This window comes from Pogona vitticeps, chromosome 3 (genome assembly GCF_051106095.1).
Source record: "Pogona vitticeps strain Pit_001003342236 chromosome 3, PviZW2.1, whole genome shotgun sequence".
NCBI classification, from domain to species: domain Eukaryota; kingdom Metazoa; phylum Chordata; class Lepidosauria; order Squamata; family Agamidae; genus Pogona; species Pogona vitticeps.
In genome coordinates, this window is record NC_135785.1 from 236,650,348 (window position 1) to 236,672,436 (window position 22,089).

General features: G+C 41.0%; 1 protein-coding gene across 4 annotated transcripts in view; it reads left to right on the forward strand.

The window, feature by feature from the left end:
• The first annotated feature begins 1,894 nt into the window (after window positions 1-1,894).
• DCLK1 (doublecortin like kinase 1) overlaps window positions 1,895-22,089 on the forward strand; it is a 259,411-nt gene continuing 239,216 nt past the window's right edge. For 2 of the 4 annotated variants that reach the window (XM_020783820.3, XM_020783819.3), the window contains exons 1-2: window positions 1,895-2,062; window positions 12,023-12,411. In XM_020783820.3, the coding sequence (XP_020639479.2) occupies window positions 12,036-12,411 (376 nt within the window). In that variant the 5' untranslated portion in view covers window positions 1,895-2,062; window positions 12,023-12,035. The remainder of the gene's footprint in view (window positions 2,063-12,022; window positions 12,412-22,089) is intronic. The other 2 variants (XM_078389982.1, XM_020783822.3) reach the window with 1 other exon arrangement.

Genomic DNA, 22,089 nt, shown 5'->3' on the forward strand with positions numbered 1-22,089 from the left:
GTAGCCAGTGTAAGGCAGCCGGGGGGGGGGGGAGATATGTCGGTATTTTCTAAGCCCATTCAGAAGTCTGGCCACCACATTCTGGACACATTGCAGTCTCCATAGCAGTCCCAAGGGCAGCCCCATGTAGTGGGCATTACAGTAGTCTAATCTCAAGACTACCAGCTCATGGACCAGCGTGGTGAGGGACCCAGTGTCAAAGTAGGGATTAGCTGGGCAATCCGCTTACGGTGGAAATAAGCGGATCGGACCACAGACGCTATCTGAGATGTCATTGACAGGGTTGGGTCCGAAAGCATGCCCAGCTACGAACCTCATCCTTCATGGAAAGAGTGGGCCCCCCAAAAAAGATAGGGAGGCATTCAGATCACAGACACTAGGCCCCCACCCACCCGCAGGATTTCCATCTTGTCTGGGTTCAGCCTCAGCCTGTTGTACCTCATATATCTCAGCACTGCATCCAGGCACTGCTCAAGGGACAGGATGGCATCTAATGCAGAAGGGTGGAAGGAGAGATAGAGCTGAGTGTCATCCACGTATTGGTGACAAAAAGCTCCAAAACTCCTGATGACCTCCCCCAGCGGCCTCATATAGATATTAAATAGCACTGTGGAGATAATTGACCCCTGCGGGACTCCACAATTGGGAGTCCACGGAATGAACAACATCTCCCCAAGCTGAACTCTCTGGGGATGGTTCTCCAGGAAGGATCGGAGCCACGCCAAAGCCCGACCACTGATCCCTAGTTCTGAAAGCCTCTCCAGGAGGATACCAAGAGTTGCCTATATTTTCTCTGTGATGAAATGAAAGGCATTCTGCATATGTTCATATGCACTCCCTTCCCAGTTATTGTTCCTGTGCTGCTAACTAGTCTGAAAAGGAAAACATATAGGAAAACATATAGGAAAACAGGTCCATCCTCCCCCTGCAATTTTCACTACTTTTGTATGTTCAGAGGCACTCTTTCAACAGCTTTACAGCTTTGGGACAGAAGAAGAGTCTAAGGGCTGAGGCTGAAATGCTACACTCACTTCCCTCTGAGGAAGACCTCTTGAACTCAATAGGACTTGCTTCCATGCAGAGAGGCATATAGGACATATCTGTTATGTGCTGCTCAGTTGCCTTCAATTTATGGCAACCCTGATGAGGTTTTCCCAGCGGTTGAGGCATTAAGTGACTAGTCCACCTTTGCCACCTGCAGACATTTTCCATGGACAAGCAGAGATTTAAAGCCAGGCTTCCTGAGTCTTAGCCTGGCACTCTACCCCTTACACCACACTGCCTCCTTCAGCTACTGACGATGTGCTCAGCTGTTGGGTGGCCACATAACAGGTGTGTGTGTGTGGGGGTCTCCCATGCCTTTTCATGGTGGTGTGGCAGCAGGAATTTCATCAGGGCGCCTTGCACCGCAACTCCTCCGCCTTGCTCAGTGTTTCGCCTCAGGACAACCATTAAAGCCTAGTCCCGTCCCCCCCCCCCATGTGCCCAGGCCACCCTACACATGTAGGACATGGATGTTGCAAGCTTTGGCGTATCCTCCCTAAAGGCGAAAGAGACTGAGGAGCGGTAGACCCTCCCGCCCTAAGCCAGGTTTCTCAGGGGGCTTCTTGAGGGTCTCTCATCACGCGCCCGGAGGGAGGCTGGCGGGGGCGGCGGCGGCGGCGGCACCGCCCTCTGGGCGCGAGGCAGCGCGGGTGTGAGGAGCCGCATTTCAGGAGGGACGGGCGAATGCAAATCACTCCCCGACGCGGCGTGAGAAGAAGAAAGGCAGAGCGCTCGCAAGCCCCGCTCACCAGCCAGTGGAAGGAAGGGGGGCGGGAGGAGACGCACAACAAAGCCGGCCGAGCCTTCTTTTGCGTTGCCAAGCGGAGCCTGCTGGGGTGGTCCGGGTCGGCGGCGGGCGGAAGCGGAGCCGGGCTGCTGCTTTTTTTTTTGTCCTCCGAAAGCCGGCTGAGGCGGCGGCAGCAGTAGTGGTGGTGTCCTCGCTCTCTCCTGAGCCGCAGACAAGCCGAACTGCCCGTGGTTGCGAGCAAGGGCCCGCGTGAGGTGTTCCAAGGCGCAGGTAAGCGTTTCACGTGGCACCTGGAGCGCGGGCAGCTTCCCACCCACCGACCCGCGCGTTCTCTCCCTGCCGGCAAAAGGTTCTCGTGCGAAAAAGCCTGCGCGGGTCCTTGGCTTCCCCTGCACCGTCCCCATTGTTTCGGGATGCGCATCGAGCGAGGGGAGCATTTGCAATTCGGTAGGCGGCTGTTCTGGGGAGAGGTGTCCCTCTTGGCTCTCTCCCCCACCGGGCATCTGTGAGGCTCTGTGAATTTTGCACCATTTTGGGCTGCCTAGCCTAGCGCAGAGATGGAGGGGAGGTGCTGGTGGTGGTTCTTCCCCCCCCCCTCTGTCTGGGAGAAAAGGTCCTGTCATTGTGTAGGAGACTTCAGTGAGAAGCAGCACATCAGCCACCTTTTAAAAATTTTCTCCTTTTAGCTATCGTTGCTAATTTCTTTATTTGGCAACTGACTTCTTGCTCTTGGCCCATTTTATATTCCTTATTGGGGGAGGGGGGAAGAGAATATAAATATAAAAGCTGACAAGAAACCCTGCTGAAGAGACCATGATTATATGCACTGATAGCTGCAGCAAAAATGTGCCGGCAGAGACAAGGAAAACGTGCTCCATCTGTTAAGATGGGGGCAGATGGTGTCACATCTCTTAAAAGAGAGGATGGAAGGGGGGTGGGAAGAGAAAGAAGGCAAGAGCGATTCTCATCTTCACTCACTAATTGGCCATAAAGTCTGTTATATCTATGTATCTAGGTGGTCCACGTGGCTTATTATTCTATATTTAAAACACTTGTATCACATTTTAAAATATGCCTTGAAAACCCATTATATAACCGAGGACGGTGGATTTTCCAGTGACTTATTAAACTGAGCCTGTTGTTCATTCTTCTCTGAATGATTTATTATTGATTTGTGGTACACTTGCATTTGATTATACTGTGAAATTCCCAGCCCACATTTGCAGTACTGTATATATAATCTGTCCCATAATGGATGTATGTGGTGTGAACTGTGGGGCATGAAGGTCTTAGCAGGGCGTGTTCCATTATACTGTAGGCTGTGCTCGGTGTCTCTGCATAGATTTATTACCTACAAATTTTAATTTTAATGTTCTTGCTCTTTAAGCCAATCCGTCTGGACTAAATTTATTTTTTTGAAGGCTACATAGATCATCTTTGAACAAAGTGATCTGAGAGCTGTGGCCTGTTACTCATAAGATGGGCATGCAGATTTGGGAATGATATGGTCATGTTGTAGTATAATGAAATCATGTTTCCATTTTAAGGGCTCTGTTTAAATCAAACTATTTATGTACACACACAAAAAATCTTCCATGGTTTTTGTAACTCTCTGATTAGATCTAAATTTTTAATCCTCTGCAGTTTTTTCCTACTTGCATCCCACAGTCATAAGACTTTCACATGTAGGTCCGTTGTTTAGCTGAACAGTTAAATACTAGTGTCAGGATGCTTTACATAAACTATTCTTGGCATCAGAGAATGTTTTTCTTTTGAAATGCCATTTGCTTGTGGACTTAAACTGGTCCTCTAGTGTTCCTTCAAATGCCATGTCATGGTTATTGCTGTGCATCATCATTGATTAGGTAGGACCTCAGGCTTGTTGTAACTTAATTTTTGAAACAAGTGTGTTCTATAACTTGAAAATTCTGAAGTTGATAATGCTCCCTTAGCCCATTGCCTAATCTGGAAATAACGGAATATTCATACTAAGCAGATAGTGAACTGATCGAGAGCTAAGTAGTCTGTCACTCAGAACCACACAGAGCAGATCTAGGAGAGTATGCTCCATTCTGAACATGTCTGAGGACCAATATTAGATTTGGCAATGGCCATTAGTTTGGAGCAAATTGGAGGTTAGCTGTATCAGTGGCCACAAGCCGTAATACTGAAGTGTGATTTCCATCTTTGGGAGGAGTCCACCCCTGAATAAAGCAGGTGAGGGACCTTTGGGTTGCCTTCATGATGTTTTGGAACTTGAGAATGTTACTCATTTGCATTCCAAGCATGTTCACCAGTTGGGGGATTTTGGAAGATCTGAACCTAAATAAGTAATTTTTATAAACTCCCATCCAGATATACCAGGGTAGAGATCTTAGTGCATCTAATGGACAGCTCCCTACCCCTGCTAACTCAGCTCTGGCCCAGCTCTGCTCCCTGATACTTATGCACTGAGTGTGCATCGGGGAAGCTTATGCTGGTGGGCAACCTGTGGTCTTTGACCTGATTTCATATGGGCTTCAGCCTTATTCCAAAAGTACTCTGTTGTCTTCCAATTTGATTTTTGTTTTTTTTGATAAAAGAAGGAGAAAGTGTGGACTTGCCTAATTTTAGTCCTCCAACCACTCTTTCTACCCCTGGCGTTTGCCAGCAAAACATTTTCTCAAAAAGGGTGCTGGTCCTGGTTTGGCTCTTTACATGTCTAGATTCACATGTTGGAGAAATCCATGCTCAACATGTGGATGTTTGGCATGCAATTCATAGCGTACCTGTATTGTGATCAGTGCATGAAGGTGGCTGAATTCATCAAATCTAGAAGTGCTTTTCTTATTTTCTTAATAACATATGTGTTTAAAGTTAAGGCTGAATGCATATATGCCTGGGCTATATTAATGTTAGTAGATGCAATGTGGTGTAGTGAGTAGTGCTGTGTATATTAATTTAATAATAATTACTTGCTTTCAAGTTGATTCTGACTTTCAGCGACCCTTTTCAGGGTTTTCCAGGTACAGAATACATAGCAGTGGTTTAGCATTCTCTTTCTTTGGGGGCACCCTGGGACTATGCAGCCTGCCCATGACTGCACAGATTGGCTCTACTCTCAGGAGGCACAGTTGGGAATTGAACTCTTAACCTACGGGTCCACAGCCAGATACCTAAATGACTGTGCTGTCTAGCCAGCTAGAATTGTGGACCAAGACTCAGAAACCTGGGTTTGAATCCAATTTAGTCATGGAATCTCAGTGCAGGGTGCCACTGGTGAAGTCAGTTGTGACTTCACAACATGTAACAACTCTAAGTAGAATAAACATTGGTTTTAGCTCATTGAAAAATGGGTCCCTGGACCCTATTGATGACTTTTTAATGTGTGCTTAAAAATTGTTGTAGTTCTAATCAGAGCTATGTGGAAATATGACCTGTTGAAATTAGATGGTCTTTCAAGGAAAACTGTTGAGGTGCCCAAAATGTAATAGTCTTTTTGATTATCCTCCCCACATACTGTCAGCTGATGATTAGTGAGGTAGGCAGCTTGGTTCTGTTATTTTCTTCATTTTAATGGAAATCAATGCAATTGAAAAGCCACTTCAAAAATTTTTAAGAACCTGCAAATATAGGCTATCTCTCTGTATAGACAAAATGACTATAAAGTGTCATTGTGCATTTTGGTGGATCGATGCAGATTTTCAAATTGTATTCTTTATATTTTAGCATAAGGTTTACAGTAGTCCCTGCAGTAGCCCCTTCAGTAACCTGAAGTGGAAGAGTTCAGCAAAAGTAGATAATAGCAATTGTGTTATTTATTAAGAAATCATGGAAGAATTTTTTAGTTTGAACAAAATTTTCATGTCTGCTTTCATTGTTTATTATGTTATTATACTGAAATTGTCATTTAAGAAGTAATTTCTATTAATTTGAATGGTGGTATCTCCTTATTTCACCTAGGTTGGCTAATATTTCTGTAGATTGAAGCTGAAAAGATTGAAGTCATTGTGTTTCCTAGTGTTCCCCCTGAATGTTCCAGTTCTATCCTTTAATTGTCTATTCAGAAGGAAGTCCCACTGAATCCAGTGTCACTTTATAGAACCCAATTAAGCTTTGTTAATTGATACAATTGCTACTACTTGGAAGCTGTTGATGACAGACTGAATGTTTCAATGCTTTTGCCCTCCCCCCCGCCCCCAATAAAGGTTGCAGGAGGGACTCCTTTCATGTAGATTGTTCAAATATTGAGGTTCAGTTCAGTATATATTCTGGAAGTTTTTTCTTTAAATATGGAATTTCTCATCCCCATGGAGGAACACTGAGGTGAAGTTCCTCCTACCTATAACCTGAAGTGGAACAGTTAAGCAAAAAGTTTCACAATTTGATACTGTGGAATAATAAATTACCTTGTTTTTTTCTGGTATGTGGATTGTATTTTATTCTGTTGAGTCTTTCTATAATGTAATAAGAATGTACAACGGACAGTTTCCTCTGTAGAATGTAATTTTTTTCCTATGAAGGCTTTTCCTTGGGCCTTTATATTCCTGTGAGAAGGGATGTAGCTTAAAGGTAAGCACATGGCTTGCATACAAAAGGAGCAGGTTCAGTTCCTGAGAACTGCAAGTATTTCAGGGAAAGAAAGCTGCCTGGAAATTTAGAAGTCTGCTTTTAATCAATCTGTAACAACATGGAGTGAGATGGACCAATTGTTTGACCTTTTATGAGAGCTCAATACCAAGTAGTTACAAATAGAAAAAAGGGATTGCAAGAAGGAGCCTTGAGAGGGAGAAAGTAGACATTTGTTACACAAACAAGTTCCAGTGCTTTTCTAAGGGCTGAAATAGAGATCAAGGCTTCTTAGGAGATAATGGGCAAAATTGTATTGGCATGACTTTTGGCCAATCAGACACCAGAAACAGCCAGTTTTAACTCATGGAAAGTTTCCTACCCACACATCCCTTCCAGGTTCGGAGGCTCTTTAGAGCTCCCTTTTGACATGGGGAGCCTTGAGATGGGGGTTGCCTTTAACAACAACAAATCACTTTCAGATCCTCTTTGGCATTCCTGATCCTATTGCTGGCAATTTCGCAAGTATTTTGTTTTTTTATTTTATTATTAAAAGGTCCCCACCACATCCTAAACCTCCCAAAGACTTCCTCAGAGGAAATGGGAGCTCTAGAAAGCCTTGGAATATAAAAGAAGGGGAATAGGAAGCACTTGATCTGGGTTATGCTGGCTGGCATAAAGTATTTTGCCTTATATATATATATATTAATAAGCCATCTTGCAGTAATATTTTATGGGTATGAACCAGTTGCTTCCCTCTGTCCCATAATATCTTTGATCATTCCAATGACAGCCACACCTACTTACTTATTGTCTTGGCTAGAATTGGCTTCATAGTCCCATTCTTGTGTTAGGAACCATTTTCACCTTGTCTGTTATCTGTACTGTATTCTTAGCTGGGTGTGAATCTTATTGTTTGTGGAATAAACAGAGGAGAAAGTATTTGCACTTTCTAGGTCTGAAGATGTGGATTTCAATTTATGGAGGACTCACACTGAAATAAATGAGTTAGTCTTCAACATGCTATAAAAATTTTCCTTTTTTCCTCCCCCCACTCCGGCTTTCCTTTTGCCTTCTTGCTGAATTAGGATAGGACTTTTGTGTAAAATTTCCCTAAAAATCTCCAGTTCATCTTAATTATGCAATCCATCTGTGGCTGTGGATCCTTTTTGTCTCCTCCCCCCTGGACTTTTTTGGGGGGTTTCCTCCCCTCTTTTCCCCCCTCTTTTCCTTTCATGGATTATTTCTTGGTGCATGCTGCTGCATGCCGGTGGTGGACTGAAAAAAGAGAAGAGAATCAAATGGTTGTGGGAGATAAAATCTCCCCATATTCTAATTGTTTGGAGGTTTTGCTACACTTTTTGCCTTTATTTGCTTCCGTGTTTCTTTTGATTTTTGAGAGAATTGGCAGCCTGTATTTTTAAAATTTTGTATCCCCACCTCTGTTTGTGTGTTGGGTGTTTACCTTTTATTTTGATTTTTTAAAATGGTATTATTAATTTACTGCTTTTTCAAAGTAGTTTTTAAGAGTTCTTCAGGGCTTGGGATTTATTCTCTGTTGCCTACTTTGGCCCTGCTTTTTAAAAGTAGTTTAAGTAGGGTTTTTTTTTTATTCAGGTTCTGTGTGGCGCTTTGGATAAGTGCCACACAGAACCTGAATAGGGAAACCTGAAGTGGAAGCCCCATAAAAGGGCCTATCCATTTAGTATTTAAGAAAAGGACTGGTACCTGGAGGACCAAAAATAAAAAATGAAATGAAAATGAAAGAGGCAACCCCTGAAAGAACTCAAAAGAATGAAATTCAGAAGTATTCCCTACGCATGTCCCTAATGCAGAGACAGGCTAATGTGGGCACTTCTTTGAAAATTATACATTTGCTTTTTCCATGGATGAAGGTTTAACTATACAAAAAGCCTATGTTAATACAAAGCATTATATTAAAACAATTCTCAGCAATTGTTTCATTCATTTCACTGATCATTCAACACTTAGGCAAACTGCAGTGATTCAATAGATCAGCTATAGTTACTAGAAAGATACTGACCAGTGTATTACTTTTCCAACTATAAGTTGGAAAAACAAGAATATCTGTGCTGAAAAGATCTTAAAAGTTACCCCAGGTGAACATTGTTGGAGAGGGAGTTCTGCACATTGGGAGTGTGTTCCCCTTCAGTTGTTGCTGGACTGCAACTCTCCCCCCACCAGCCATCACCAGCATATCTAGTGTTGAGGGATGAAGGAAGCTGCTGTCTTACAGCATCTGAAGGGCTGTACATCCTGCTTCCCTTTAATAAATGGTGCACCAGAACTGACAAGATCGTTAGAGCACCTGAAGGAAATCCTTGGAAGATGACCTTGATATGTAGGCAGATGGCTAACAGGAACAAGCTTTCCTTTAGTGACATCAGGATAGCTACTCCTAATTCCTGCTTCCTATAGGTATGTAGCATCTTACTGCTGGTCTCATCTAGACTAGACTCAATGACTCAGCGGTATTTATGCAAGTATTGTGTTAATATTCAGCAACTGATTCAATGGGTTGATTCTTTCTTCTTGAGACTTGCAGTAAGGATACCAGTCAATACGTCTAGTGTGATTTTTCCAGGTGTCTTCAGACCCTGAGCCTGCAAGTGATTTATGTGGTTGGTGAATACTTGATTATGAAGCAATCTAGATGATAAGAAATATTCTTCCCCTCCACTCTCAGGTATGTTTTCAAGCAAGCAAGTAAATCAACCAACCAACCAACTAACAAAAGTGTGTTACTGTAAATTAAACTCTTAAGTCCTCATTACCTATTAAGCCTGTGGTCTTATCAATTGCACCCTTAATAGGTAATGAAATGGCCAAAGTGTTAGTATCCCGACTTCTTTGAGCTGCAGCCCTGTCCAATAAACTAATGGTAAAGAATGCTGAAGTGCAACAATTTGGGGGCTCTAACTCTCGGAATTCTCTAAAAACCCTCCAGGCAGAATTCTGGAAGTTTTAGACTACAGACCTAAACCTATAGACACTTGATATTTTGCTCACCTAGAACAGGGCCTACCTTGGAGGCTGCATGTCTGTCTTGGGCCTGTGTTTCTTGTTGTGAAAGTACAAAAATGGAAGCTGCTCTGGTGCTTCTTGAGAGCCATAAGTCTTCCTGGGATACATGGTTCTTTGGGAGCCGCCTTCTATAGAGCTTACTGGGCAGTGAGGCTACATGTCCCTGGAAGACATATGCTTCCCAAGAAGCACAGGCCAGCTTCCTTGCTTTTGAAAAGAGAAACAGGCTGAAGAAGGCACTGATGGAAGTAAATACAGCTAGTCAGTAGATTTGTGTTTTTGATTGCACCTCCTAGAATTCTGCCTTGGGAACTTTTGGAGAATTCTAGGAGATGGAGTCTTAAAAAACCCCAAAGGAAATGGAAAGAGAGCTCCATCTCTTGCTCACTTGGAAGAAATTTCATTAACAGGGCTTACTTCTGAGAAGACATTAATAGTGTTGCATTTTGAGCCTCCTTTCAAAGAAGGGCAGTAAATAAGGAAATTTGAACTAGTGCTGTTAAATAAACCATGGACAAAATCCACTGTGCTCTTGTGAATACATTCTGTGCGTGCATTCTGTGATGCTTTGGTAGAAAAACTATTTGACGGTGTTTCATCAAACTCTTCTTACTTGTATTACCCTGTCAGGGCAAGGAAAGATGGGGCACTTATTCTGAAGCGTTTCTTATTGTTGGTGGTTAACAGACAGGCAGCAGTGCTCACAATTCACTAAGTGACAATTTGATTGTTTGTGGTCATACTTGGGGCTTTCTAGGCAATTAAAAAAAAGCCATTCCATTTAAGTTAAATTACTAGTTCTGGTCAAGTTGCATAGACAGGATACCTTAAATCTATCCACATATAATGGATTGGTTGTGGTAACATTGCTTGGAGGAAGAAAATAAAATTTAAAGTGGCAAAACAGATTATAAGGTATATGAGAAGGCGGAAATAAGAGGTCTATAAAATGGTGGGAGATTTAATATTGGAATGGAAGTACATTATTATACTTCCTGGCTGGTTTGTAGGTTTGTTTTTAAAGGCAGCCCATGCAATTCCAGAGGATAAAAAATAATTTTAGGGACTATAACTTCCAGAATTTTCCAGTTAGCAAGGGCACTGTTCAAAAAGCAACCCTTAGTATAATGAACAGATAAACACTGAAGTCCTTTAGAATTCTTCAGTGGGCAGAGCTTTGCTGGGGAGAGGGGCAGAAAAACCTGGATATCTAAAGAGCCAGCTTAAGATGTGGTAGAAGCAATAGATTTCCCCTTAGGGATCAAAATTGGTTGTCTTTCTCATTCTGTTGACCAAAGGGATGCCAGTTCATCAATGAAATTGATAGACGTTGGTTGCCTTTTTATTGAGGCATACCGATCCTGAGAATAGAAACACCCAGAAATATGGGAATCCCTGCATCAGAAAAGCCTGAAATTAAATTGGATGGCACACAAAGCAAAGCAAAACCAGACTAAAGGCAAAACAGAGTTAATTGATGCCAAATATACAGTAGAATGTTATCTAGTTTGTAGAGGAACATGTCATCTTTAGTATTAAGCAGTCTTTCTTGCAGGATAGTAAACCTCCTTTCTGTGGTTGTGGATTCTGTCTTGGGCTGTCATTCAGATTTTTCCCCCCATAGCTAAATAAAATAAACACAGCTGTATCCCCTTACTCAGAATCCAGTTCTCAAACTGATTTCATGCCACATATTAGAATGGCAAATATATAATATTATACGGTTATATTATACAGATTTCCCCCCTCATAAAGCATTCTTTATCTTCAAGAAGCTGCTCCAATCCATTTCTTTTCTATTGCATGTAGCATGTAAGTCACTTCTGCATATAAAATATATCTTGTGTACAGAGTACTGTGTGTGTTTAGTCGTTTAGTCGTGTCCGACTCTTCGTGACCCCATGGACCAGAGCACGCCAGGCCCTCCTATCTTCTACTGCCTCCCGGAGTTCTGTCAGGTTCATGTTGGTTGCTTCGCAGACACTGTCCAGCCATACAGAGTACTATGAGTAGAGAACTGCTGGATAGCGCAGTGGTTTAGGTATCTGACTTTGGGGCCAGAGGTTGGGATTTTGATCCCCTGCTGTGCTTCTTGGATAGGGGCTGATCTCAATGATCCATAGGGTCCCTTCCAGCTCTGCAGTTCTAATATTATTTTTCTAAGATTATTATTAACTGGATTGGCTATTGGCTCATCTGTGAAAATGAGGAATGATATATTTTTTCCTTGCTAAATTGAGAGTTTCATTTAGCAAAGCTCTCAAGCATTGATGCATGGCTTATCCAACAGAAGATAATTGGAAATGTTGATGCTGTGTTTGTTTGTGGGATGAGTGCAATTATGCGAAAAAGGACTTCTGATCGTTAAACAATAGCTAAAGGATGAGTGATTTTCTTTTTATATGTTATTTGAAACCAAATACAAATTATCTTACACATATTTGTTGCTTATTTGGTTCTGTCCTCTCATATGAGTACTTTTAAAAATAATCAGAATCTTCTTGCATCCTTTAAAGAGTTAGATAAGTTCCGACTGGTTGTTGAAGAGCAATCACTTTTCAGGTTTTTAATGTAGCACCTGCATAATTGCAACACACATTGATAATCTTCTGCTTTGCCTCTTCTTCTTATTTCCAGATTAACTTTCAATATGTCCTTTGGGAGAGATATGGAGCTCGAACACTTTGATGAGCGTGATAAAGCACAGCGGTACAGCAGAGGGTCACGAGTGAATGGGCTGCCCAGTCCAACCCACAGTGCCCACTGCAGCTTCTACCGAACCCGCACTTTGCAGACACTCAGCTCAGAGAAGAAAGCCAAGAAAGTCCGATTCTATCGCAACGGTGACCGGTATTTCAAGGGGATTGTATATGCCATTTCTCCTGATCGGTTTAGATCTTTTGAGGCCCTGCTGGCTGATCTGACCCGAACTCTCTCTGATAATGTTAATTTGCCCCAGGGTGTGAGAACAATCTACACTATTGATGGAGCAAAGAAGATTACCACCTTAGACCAGCTGGTGGAAGGTCAGTAGTAAAGGAGACAACTGGGACTTGCAACAGAGCATTGCAATGTGGCTTGTTCTTATGCAGTGTTTCAGCCATTCATGCATGACCTCTTTTGTAATAATTCATCTCATTCTGCCTCCACTTGATTTTCTAACCCCACCAACAGTTTGTCAATGTATTGACCAGAATCCGCTTGCACAGCTTTGTTAGCTGAGCAAGGCTGATGTCATCAGTGGTGCCAGATTGTTGCTAATTAAACAGTTCCTTTTTATTACTACAGTGGTGTCTCACTTAACAATGTTAATTGGTTCAAAAAACCCCATCGCTATAGGAAAACATCGTTAAGCGAAACACCATTTCCCATAGGAATGCATTGAAAACCGGTTAATCTGTTCCAATTGGAACGGATTACCGTCCTTAAGCGAAAATCCCCATAGGAAACATCGCTAAGCGATACAATATTTCCCCCATTGAAAATCATTGAAGCCGATTCAATGATTTTCAGTGGCTTTCCGATGTCTGCTTTCGCTCATTTAAAAGTGTCTTAAAATGTTTGAAACCTGTTTTAAATGCTTGGAATCGTTAGTCCACCTTGTGAAACCTATGAAAACTTAATTTGGCTTTGTTCTGAGTCTTCGTTAATTTTTGGTGAATTTCCCTCCCCCCCATTGAAAAGCATTCGAACCCATACTGTGCCTGCAGAGCTTTGCAAGACAATATTGGCCTGTGTGCCCACTAAGTGTGCTTAGTTCCTGCAATGCTTAGCCACATGGGCTTCTCAAAAAAGTATTGCAAAATGGGTGCCCTCACAAAAACACCATACGTGATGCCCCAGCTGATCAAGCTTGGGCAAGTCAAAGAAACAGAATATAGTAAATGCATATTAATTTCTATTCTTTGAGGTAGTAGATGATATGTAATGTTTCCAGATCTTGCAAGTTTAGATTAGCAGTGTACAGCCAACAATGGCTTGTATGAATTGAGTGTGTCAGGTGTATGGACTGAGCATTCTGCTCACCTGTAAATAATTTCCTTTGGATGTTCCCTAAAGGTTGACCTCACTGTATATTTTGGAACATCTTTAATGTGAACTTAACTTTCATGTTTATGGATCAGATCCGCAGCTTTTCAACATGGTTCAAATAACACCAACTTTTAATATCTCCTACGAGTGCATCTGTAGGCTAGCATCCTTTGTTCAAGACATCTAATGATAGAAGACCATCTAGTTCCTTCCTCAAAATTTATTAGTGTTTGTCTGTCTTTGTTTTTATTTTGAGCTTTGTATTTTTAAACTGTTGACTAGCCAATGTTGTCATGAGTGGGATGTTCTGCTAAAAATCAAAAATATGACAATAGCATAATAAAGCAGTGACTAAAGAGAAGAGTTGTTAAAGAAAGCAGAATGTGGAATGTTTAGCTGCCGTTCCTTTGATTTCTCTATGCCTTGTCTAGAGATATTTCTGCCATTCCCTAAGACTTTACAATACTTTTATCTCCTCTTAATAGAGATCTCTGGCATTGCTGTCCTATTAAAATAATGCTCGGTTATGCATGTTTTATTACTTATTTAATGAATGTATATATCTCACCTTTCAATAGATATTTCCAGAGCAATTATCTTGCCTAAGCAAGTAAATAGATTTTTCAGTGATTTAAATGCTAAACAGTTCCTCGGAGCTTTATCTTGGCTTTATCTTTTACTGTGTTGCAGCAGTCAATCATGTATATGAATCCCAGTGAATAACATCACTGATCTCTTTTTTTCAGTGTTGGGAAACATGTGGAGGGTAGTGCAGCACTACTAGCCCAGCTGCACCAGCCCTCAACAAGGCCATTGATGATTTACCTCTAGGGTTTGTTTTGGAAATGGAGAGCAAGAGGCAGTATACTCTTCAGTCTACTTCCTCTTCATGATTGGAAGTAGACTGTCTTCACAGATGTTCCCTGTTGCTAGTGACAAGTTGCACTACAAAGTATTTGACCAGAGTGACACCATCTTTCTCCACAATTGTTTCCTGTGCATGTGTATACTTTTTTTATAGTGGATAAAGTTAATTTTTTTTAGTCTGAACTCCTGTTGTCTGTCCTGGCAATCAGTACCCCCTCAAGAGCTCCAGCAGTGGTTTTCCTCCCAGAATGCATGAGATTCCTTTTAACTGGATATGGATGGAAGCTGATGCATCAAAGTGTGTTCCCTAATTGTGCTGGGCCCGCCTTCCTAATGATGAACATGTTATGAATTTTTGCTTAGAATACATTTGGAATATATTTTCCTCATAATTCTGAACTGGAAGTCACAAGGAAGGAATAAGACTTCTTCGTTATATTTTATTTTGTAATTAGTTCAGTGCCAAAGGTGTGACATCCTACATGTGATTCTCAGGCAGCTTATCAACCACTATTCAATATTAGAAAAATAATAGAAGATTCTACCATCATCTGTCAGCTTATATCCCTTCTTTAGTAGATACTGGCTGAAATCCTATGTAACTTATACCATTTAAGTCTGATGATGCCATCAGCAGCAATGATTTTTCAGAAATTCATTATTTCTGACCTGTTCTGATGCTTCTGTGTACTGTATTTCCTTTCATTATTGGGAAGCTGTGGAAGACAGGACAGGAAAGGGAGGTATTTCAGTTAGCAAACATTGCTGCTACTGGGACAACTCTACTGGTGGTGGTTATTTTTGGTGATTAAAGACTTCTCCCTCCTGTCTCCTAGTTTCCACAGCTTTTCAATGATGCCAAAGTTTACATGTAAATCTCTGGAACTTTGAGAGATGTTTCATATGCAAACAAATCACTCCCCTAGAGCAGTGGTCCCCAACCTTGGGCCTCCAGATGTTCTTGGACTTCAACTCCCAGAAATCCTGGCCAGCAGAGGTAGTGATGAAGGCTTCTGGGAGTTGTAGTCCCAGAACATCTGGAGGCCCAAGGTTGGGGACCACTGCCCTAGAGGATGACATCAGCCCTACATAGCAGATGTTACAGCAACAGGATTTCAAGGACTGTTTCCATTCATTGTGAACACTGCATAAGGGCTGCAGACTTAAAGTCTGAGATTTTTAGGAGCTGCATTTTGTGCCACCTCCAAGATTCTTTTATCACTATTCATGAAGACTCACTATTCATATAAGAAGAGTGAAATGCTTTATTTCAGGAACACTTTGCTCCCTAGGTTTAATTGTAAAACTGGGCTTTTAATGTTGTTCTAAAATGCATGTTGGCATTTCTATTGTAGAACACTGATGCCAAGGCATTCCTTGACTGGCTCCTGGCGTCTTTCCTGTTTTGTGGGTCAGCTTTCTAGGATATTTTACAAGGATAGAGATCACATGAATACAGACTTTTGTGGAAAGGACCTACTGTCTCCTGTATAGAACTGACTCTGTTGGGAAGGAATATGCTAAGTGCAGTCAAGTGCTCAGGTATAATCAAGCTGTCTGGGATGTCACGGATGACAGAGTTTATTTATTTATTTATTTATTTATTGGACTTATACACCGCCCCATAGCGCTACAAGCACTCTCCAGGCGGTTTACAATTTTTAATTATACAGGCTACACATTGCCCCCCCAGCAAGCTGGGTACTCATTTTACCGACCTCGGAAGGATGGAAGGCTGAGTCAACCTTGAGCCAGCTACCTGGGATTTGAACCCCAGGTCGTGAGCACAGTTTTAGCTTGCAGTACAGCGTTTTAACCACTGTGCCACGAAGCTCTTTTTTTGCAAACAGGTTCCTATTTTTCTCAGGGCATGGCCAGAAGGCATATGGTGCATCAATGATGCTAAAGTTGAGAAAATCAAGGTCTTCTCAGCATCTGGCTAGGAACTTGAGAACCAAATACATACCACACTGGATTTGGTGATGGCAGGATGGTAGAATGTATTTGTTATAAAGAAAAGTGTATTGTGTGAGATTCTGGGTCCCCCCCCCCCTGGAAAAGCAAACATTTCCCACCAATTTGGAACAAAAAAATCTAAGCAGGGAAAATATTAAAAGGCTAAAAGGATGCTCTGGTGTGGGAGTGGGAAGAAAAGCTAGAACAGGCTGCTAAGTATCTAGATTGCTTGTGGTAAATCAATGAAGGCTTCTGACTTGCTTTGTTAAACAAAATCAAGAAATGAGAGGTATTCTCTGCAACCCAAATTAGACTGCTGTAATGAAGAATGCTAAGCAATCAGCAAAGTGCTTGTGGATAAAAGAATTGTAATTTCAATAGAAGCAGTGGGTATGGGGTGGGAAGCCTGTACTGAGAATATGCAAAAGGGTCCCCTTTTCCTTAATTGTAAGGGGGGAAAAGTTCTTTAATGAATATTTTTCATTTTAACTGACGGATCTTGATGGACTCTGATTAAAAAAAACTAAATTCTGCAAGCCTACAGTCTGTTTTAAGGACACATGAGGCAGTTCGAAAGCTTAAGCTATGCCAGTCTGACACCCTATCCTACTTGTATAGTTAAATGACCATTTAGGAACCCTACTTGAGCCATTCAACATGCAATGGGAGAGTTCACTTGGAAGCAAATCCTGTAGAATTTAGGACTTCTGGGCAGGCATATGCAAGACTGTATTGTAAGAGTGACAGTAGAATCCAGAGCTTTTGAAAGTTTTTATTTTTTTTTCATTATTTGTATCAGAGGGTTGCAAAATTTTAATTAATTAAAAATTAAAATAGAGAATTTTTGACCAGCAGCAGGCTACTTAGCATTAGCTCAGCTGACAGGACATATATTACATGTACAAAAATGCTGCATTAATGAATTTTCCCCAGTCACAGAAAATTTGTCCTGTATTTGATCTCCCTACTTAGCTTTGTAGCCTATTAAGTGACTTTGAAATGGTTTTGTTAGAGTCTTGTCCTGGGGGGAAGGGGCACATCCCTCAGTATTCATCCATTTGACAAGCTATGTTGTTTTTGCTTTCCATAGGTTTAGCCTAGCTTCTGGTTTGAGCCTGAGAAGTGTGCAGAAAGTTTTTCCTTGGTTTTAGTCATTGTCTAGGGGGTTAGTGTCCATGAATGGTTTTCATGTTGTATTACCTTATTTCATTAATTATTTGTTAGGACTTTGTGACATACTTCTGGAGGGACATTGCCAGTCAAATAGTAGATTTCTTTTCAATTGGTGTAGTTTTCAGGCAGCCAGTAATAATCCTGCAAGATTCACTAAGAGCTACATCCACTTGTTCAGCATGTGCTGATTTATACCATATGATGCTAGCATGTTCTGCTGTGGAGCAGCACAGGAAGAAAGCTGTTATTTTTTTTGTCCAAATAATGCATTTGGAACCAAGGTTGAATGTATTTTATCTGTATCCCATGTTTCTGCCAGTATAGATCGCAATGTTGAGGACGATGAATATATATTATACAAGCTTAAATTCCTTATTTGGTCCTGAAGTAGATAAAAATGCTGTTATTATTGTGAGAATCGAGTTACTGAAAGCAACTTCAAGTAGTTCAAAACATCTCTACTTTTCCTCAGATTCTCCTGAGGATTATTGGATTATCTGTACACTCATAGTTCAGTACAGTGGTGCCTCGCCTAGCGATCGCTCCGTTGAGTGACGAAATCGCTTAGTGATGGACTTTTTGCCATCGCAAAAGCGATCGCTTAGCGATTGTCCCTATGGGGAAAATTCGCTTTGCAATGATCACGGGGAAGCGATCATCACAAAGCGACCCTTTTTAACAGCTGATCGGCAGTTTCAAAATGGCCACCGGAAAAACAAAATGTCCGCCTGCTGTTTTGCCTCGCTTAAGAGGCAGCAAAAATGGAGGATTTTCGCTGAAAGGTAAGTTTTTAAGCCCATAGGAATGCATTAAACACGTTTTAATGCGTTTCTATGGGCTTTTAAAAATTGCTTAGCAACGTTTTTCCCGGAACGGATTAACATCGCTAAGCGAGGCACCACTGTAATAACACTCTCTTTGCTGATATATATATAAACTCTCACTCTTCAGGGAGATTCAGTGTGGAGATATCTACGTCACTTAAGGCAGGAACAGTTTGGACTGGAAAGAAAAGGCTACCTAACCCCATTCTGTTGGATCTTTGTTTAGAAACTTCTTGAACAACGCCTGCTTTTCCAAAGCAGAAAAACAAAAATGTATTGGCACAACACTTTAGGGAGTGACTTCCTACCACTTAATAAAAGAATGCTATGGGTCAAAAGAAGGTTCAAAGAACTTTGATTTTTTGCCTTTTGGACATGCATGTTTGTATTTAATGCCTAATCAGATTTGTTAAGAGAGTCAGAACTTATATAGTTAAATCATGAAAGATGCATAAGGAGTAAGGAAAACACAAGGTTCCAAATAATGAGCATAGCAAATTTCATATACCACAATACTGCACCTGTCATGATTTAAGGTTGCAAAGGAAAATGGTTCAAGATCCCAGACCATCTTGAAGGAACAAAGGTGGATGCTGGCCTCTTTTCCTCTTTACAGAATGATGAAACTAGGCTGCCTTTTTAGTATAGTGTCTTAAGCCTTCCTAACCCAGCTGAAGAACTTGTCTTCAAGATATTATTTGTCTGGGGGCAACCTCATCCCAATTATAGCTGCACCAGTTCTGCATGGAAAAAGAGGGAAAATAGGAAATACGATGCATCTATGATGTGTTGACTGCCTGCTGCTGTGGAAAGGTAAACATAAAAAACGGAGATTTGGCCTGACTTTCCTGATAATGCTCATAATTAAAATTTTGCAATGTGAAAACTGGGTTTTGACACATTCAGACCATTAAAAAGAAAAGTAAAACTGTCTTCTACATAATTAGAGCAATCTGAAAATCAATTGAGCTGCCATTCCAAACTGAAGGTTCTGCCTTCCTGGTCCTTTCTCTTTATAGAGCCTTGTACAAATTGATCTGCTGGCTTTTTACAAGCACTTTTATACTTCGCGGAATCAATTTGTCCTTATGTAGGATGTAGGTCTTAAAGCATGCATCTAGAGGAATATATAGTACAGTACCTGATTAATAAGAAATCAAAGCAGGTTCTAAAATAAAGTCTCTCTCTCTCTCTGCTGGGAGCTACAGAAGATTTTAAGTAAAGATGCCAAAAAATGTACTTGGCATCTTGTGCATGTTCTTAATTGGACACATGAAGATTTAGATCAAAGCCCTACCTATCTCACCCCACACAATGACCAATTGGGAGCCTATAAGAAACAACACAGCATCTGCCTTATAACTGATACGCAGGAGCAAACACCTCTGGTATTGGAGAATGACTAGTACCTACTAATGGCCTCAACCTCTGTCAGACTTCTCTAGTCCTCCTTTAAATGTGTTTTTCTTTATTTTATTTATTTTTAGCCCCCCCCTTTTTTTGCTCCAACAGTTGAGTGCTGTGAGTTACATTGTAATGCCTTCCCTTCTGTGTTCAGTGGAAGGAGGCAGATGAACAGTGTGATGTAATATCTCAGAATTAATTACTGAGAATTCTAATCATATTTTGGTCTGAAGTAGAAATTTTTGTTCCAAGCTTCACGGAGGGATATTCTTAAACAAAAAACTGGGATGTACAGTGGGGTTTTGACTTGAGAACTTAATCCGTATTGGGAGGCAGTTCTCAAGTCAAAAAGTCTGCAAGTCAAGTCTCCATTGACCTACAGTGCATTGAAAACCGATTAATCCCGTAACAAGCCGTTTTTGTTCCATTTTGGGTTTTTTTCTGGTCTGTAAGTCAAATCTCAGTCTGCAAGTCAAACCTAAATTTTGCGGCCAGAGAAGTCTGCAACTCAAAAAGTCTGTAAGTCAAGTCGTCTGTAAGTCAAGGGTCCACTGTATTTGGCAAAATAAAGCAGGCAAGTCAATATACAGTATCAGTATTCTAGGAGAAAATTCTTTCGTATCATAGTTTTGGCCTTTTAATTTTTTTTAATTTTGGAAGTCCAAATAGAGTTTCAGTCAATATCTAGTCATGTGCTTAGATTCAGTTGGGATAGACTTCAGACATTCTTAAAAAAAAACTAAATTAGTTTTTGAAACCTAAATATCACTTGCAGATGCATCTCTTCTGTTCTTGTTGAATGGCTTCCAAAATCGTTTTAAAAGCTTGGTGTTCACAGGAGACAAGAGTGCAACAGAGTGTAGTAATCAAATTAGAATATGATTTGAAACGGATCAGTGTCAAAGCAACAAGAACGGTGTCATTGGCAGATTGCTGCTGATTAAAGCTGACCTTTTGTGATTTCAGGGTGCACACAACTTTGTCACATTGTGTATGAGCTGTGCACACCCTGAAATCACAAAAAGAAGCCTTTAATCAGTGCCAGTCTGCGGGGCTGCGGTTGTCATTCCTATTGCTTGTGAACAGCTGTACAATAGGATTTCAGCCAGAGTTGTTGACCTGATGACCATAAGGCAGAGGGCCTTCTAGGCATTTTTTGGCCACTCTTCCCATTATGTCCGTTACTCATCTAGTCTATTGCAGCAAACTAACATGGCTCCCTAGCTCTTTGGAAATTGTGTTTCAAAGTTTGCTGTAATACTACATAGCAATGCAATCTACTGAGGTTTAAAGGAGCAAACCCCACTTAATTAGAAATCTGTTTTTGACATGCTAGAAAATAATGTATGTTTCAAAAAACAAAATGTCTTCTTCAAAAGCTGGGAGGCACTTTATGGTGGTGTCTTTTCCTCCCACATGCTTAGCTTTTTTTTACTGATGCTGCAAGTTTATTATAGATGCAGCTAGCTTGCAGCTGTGTTTTACATCCAAACAGCTAGAAAAATCACTTGATTCTGCCTCTCTTTGCTTTTCATTTCTGCTGAAACTGATGAGTTCCACAGAATTAAGGAGTAATCTGGCTTTTTCAAAAGGTTAAGCCTCCCCTGTTGAGATCTGCTCCTGATCAGTCTTTTTACTGGCCTTCCCTTTCACAGTTGTCTAAGACAATTGTTTAAATACTTTTGGCTCCCTTTGGTGAGTGTCTGTCTTCAATGTCATTCTCTTTCCTCCTCTTCTCTCATGCTACATGTGCGTATCCACTCTGCCTCTCCTCTCAGCACCTGGAGGAAACAAATTATCTCCTTGTCTGAATGTGGTTTCGAGAAAATGGTTCCATATTACCTCCAATACTGGATTGGGGTAGCAATTATTTGGCTTTGTTAGAGAAGGTATAGTATAGGTATTGGAGAGAAACTAATGGCAAGTCAATGGCTATGGTTTGGCTCTAGACATATTTCATATTTCAGATCCCATGAAAGCAGTGACACATAAATTTGTGATGACAAATTTGAATCTAGATCAAGTTAGTCTTTGGGAATGACTTCAGTTTATTGGATCCTTCGCGTAGCAGATCACGCTCTTGAATACCCTCTAACCTGATTATAGATATCTTTGGTGTGCCATGTAAATATTAAAATGCAGCTAAACCCCATATCTAAAACATTAGATGTTTCTGTAGTGGCAATGGAACAGCAAAAGTTTGAAGTTTTTGTATTTGTAAAGTTTTCCAAGAGTTTTGTCAGTTTGTATTTTTGTAAATCAAAAATTCAAGATATGTATATATATACCAAAATCTGGATAGTCTGTTAAGGTAAAATTAACAAAGGACACCTTTATACTACCTTCAAGCTACATCCAACTCTGCAGTTTTCAGGTAGACCTCTGATGTCAACTTCATTACTGAAGTTAACAGAGAACTTGTCATGAGTGATGCTACAGATACCACCA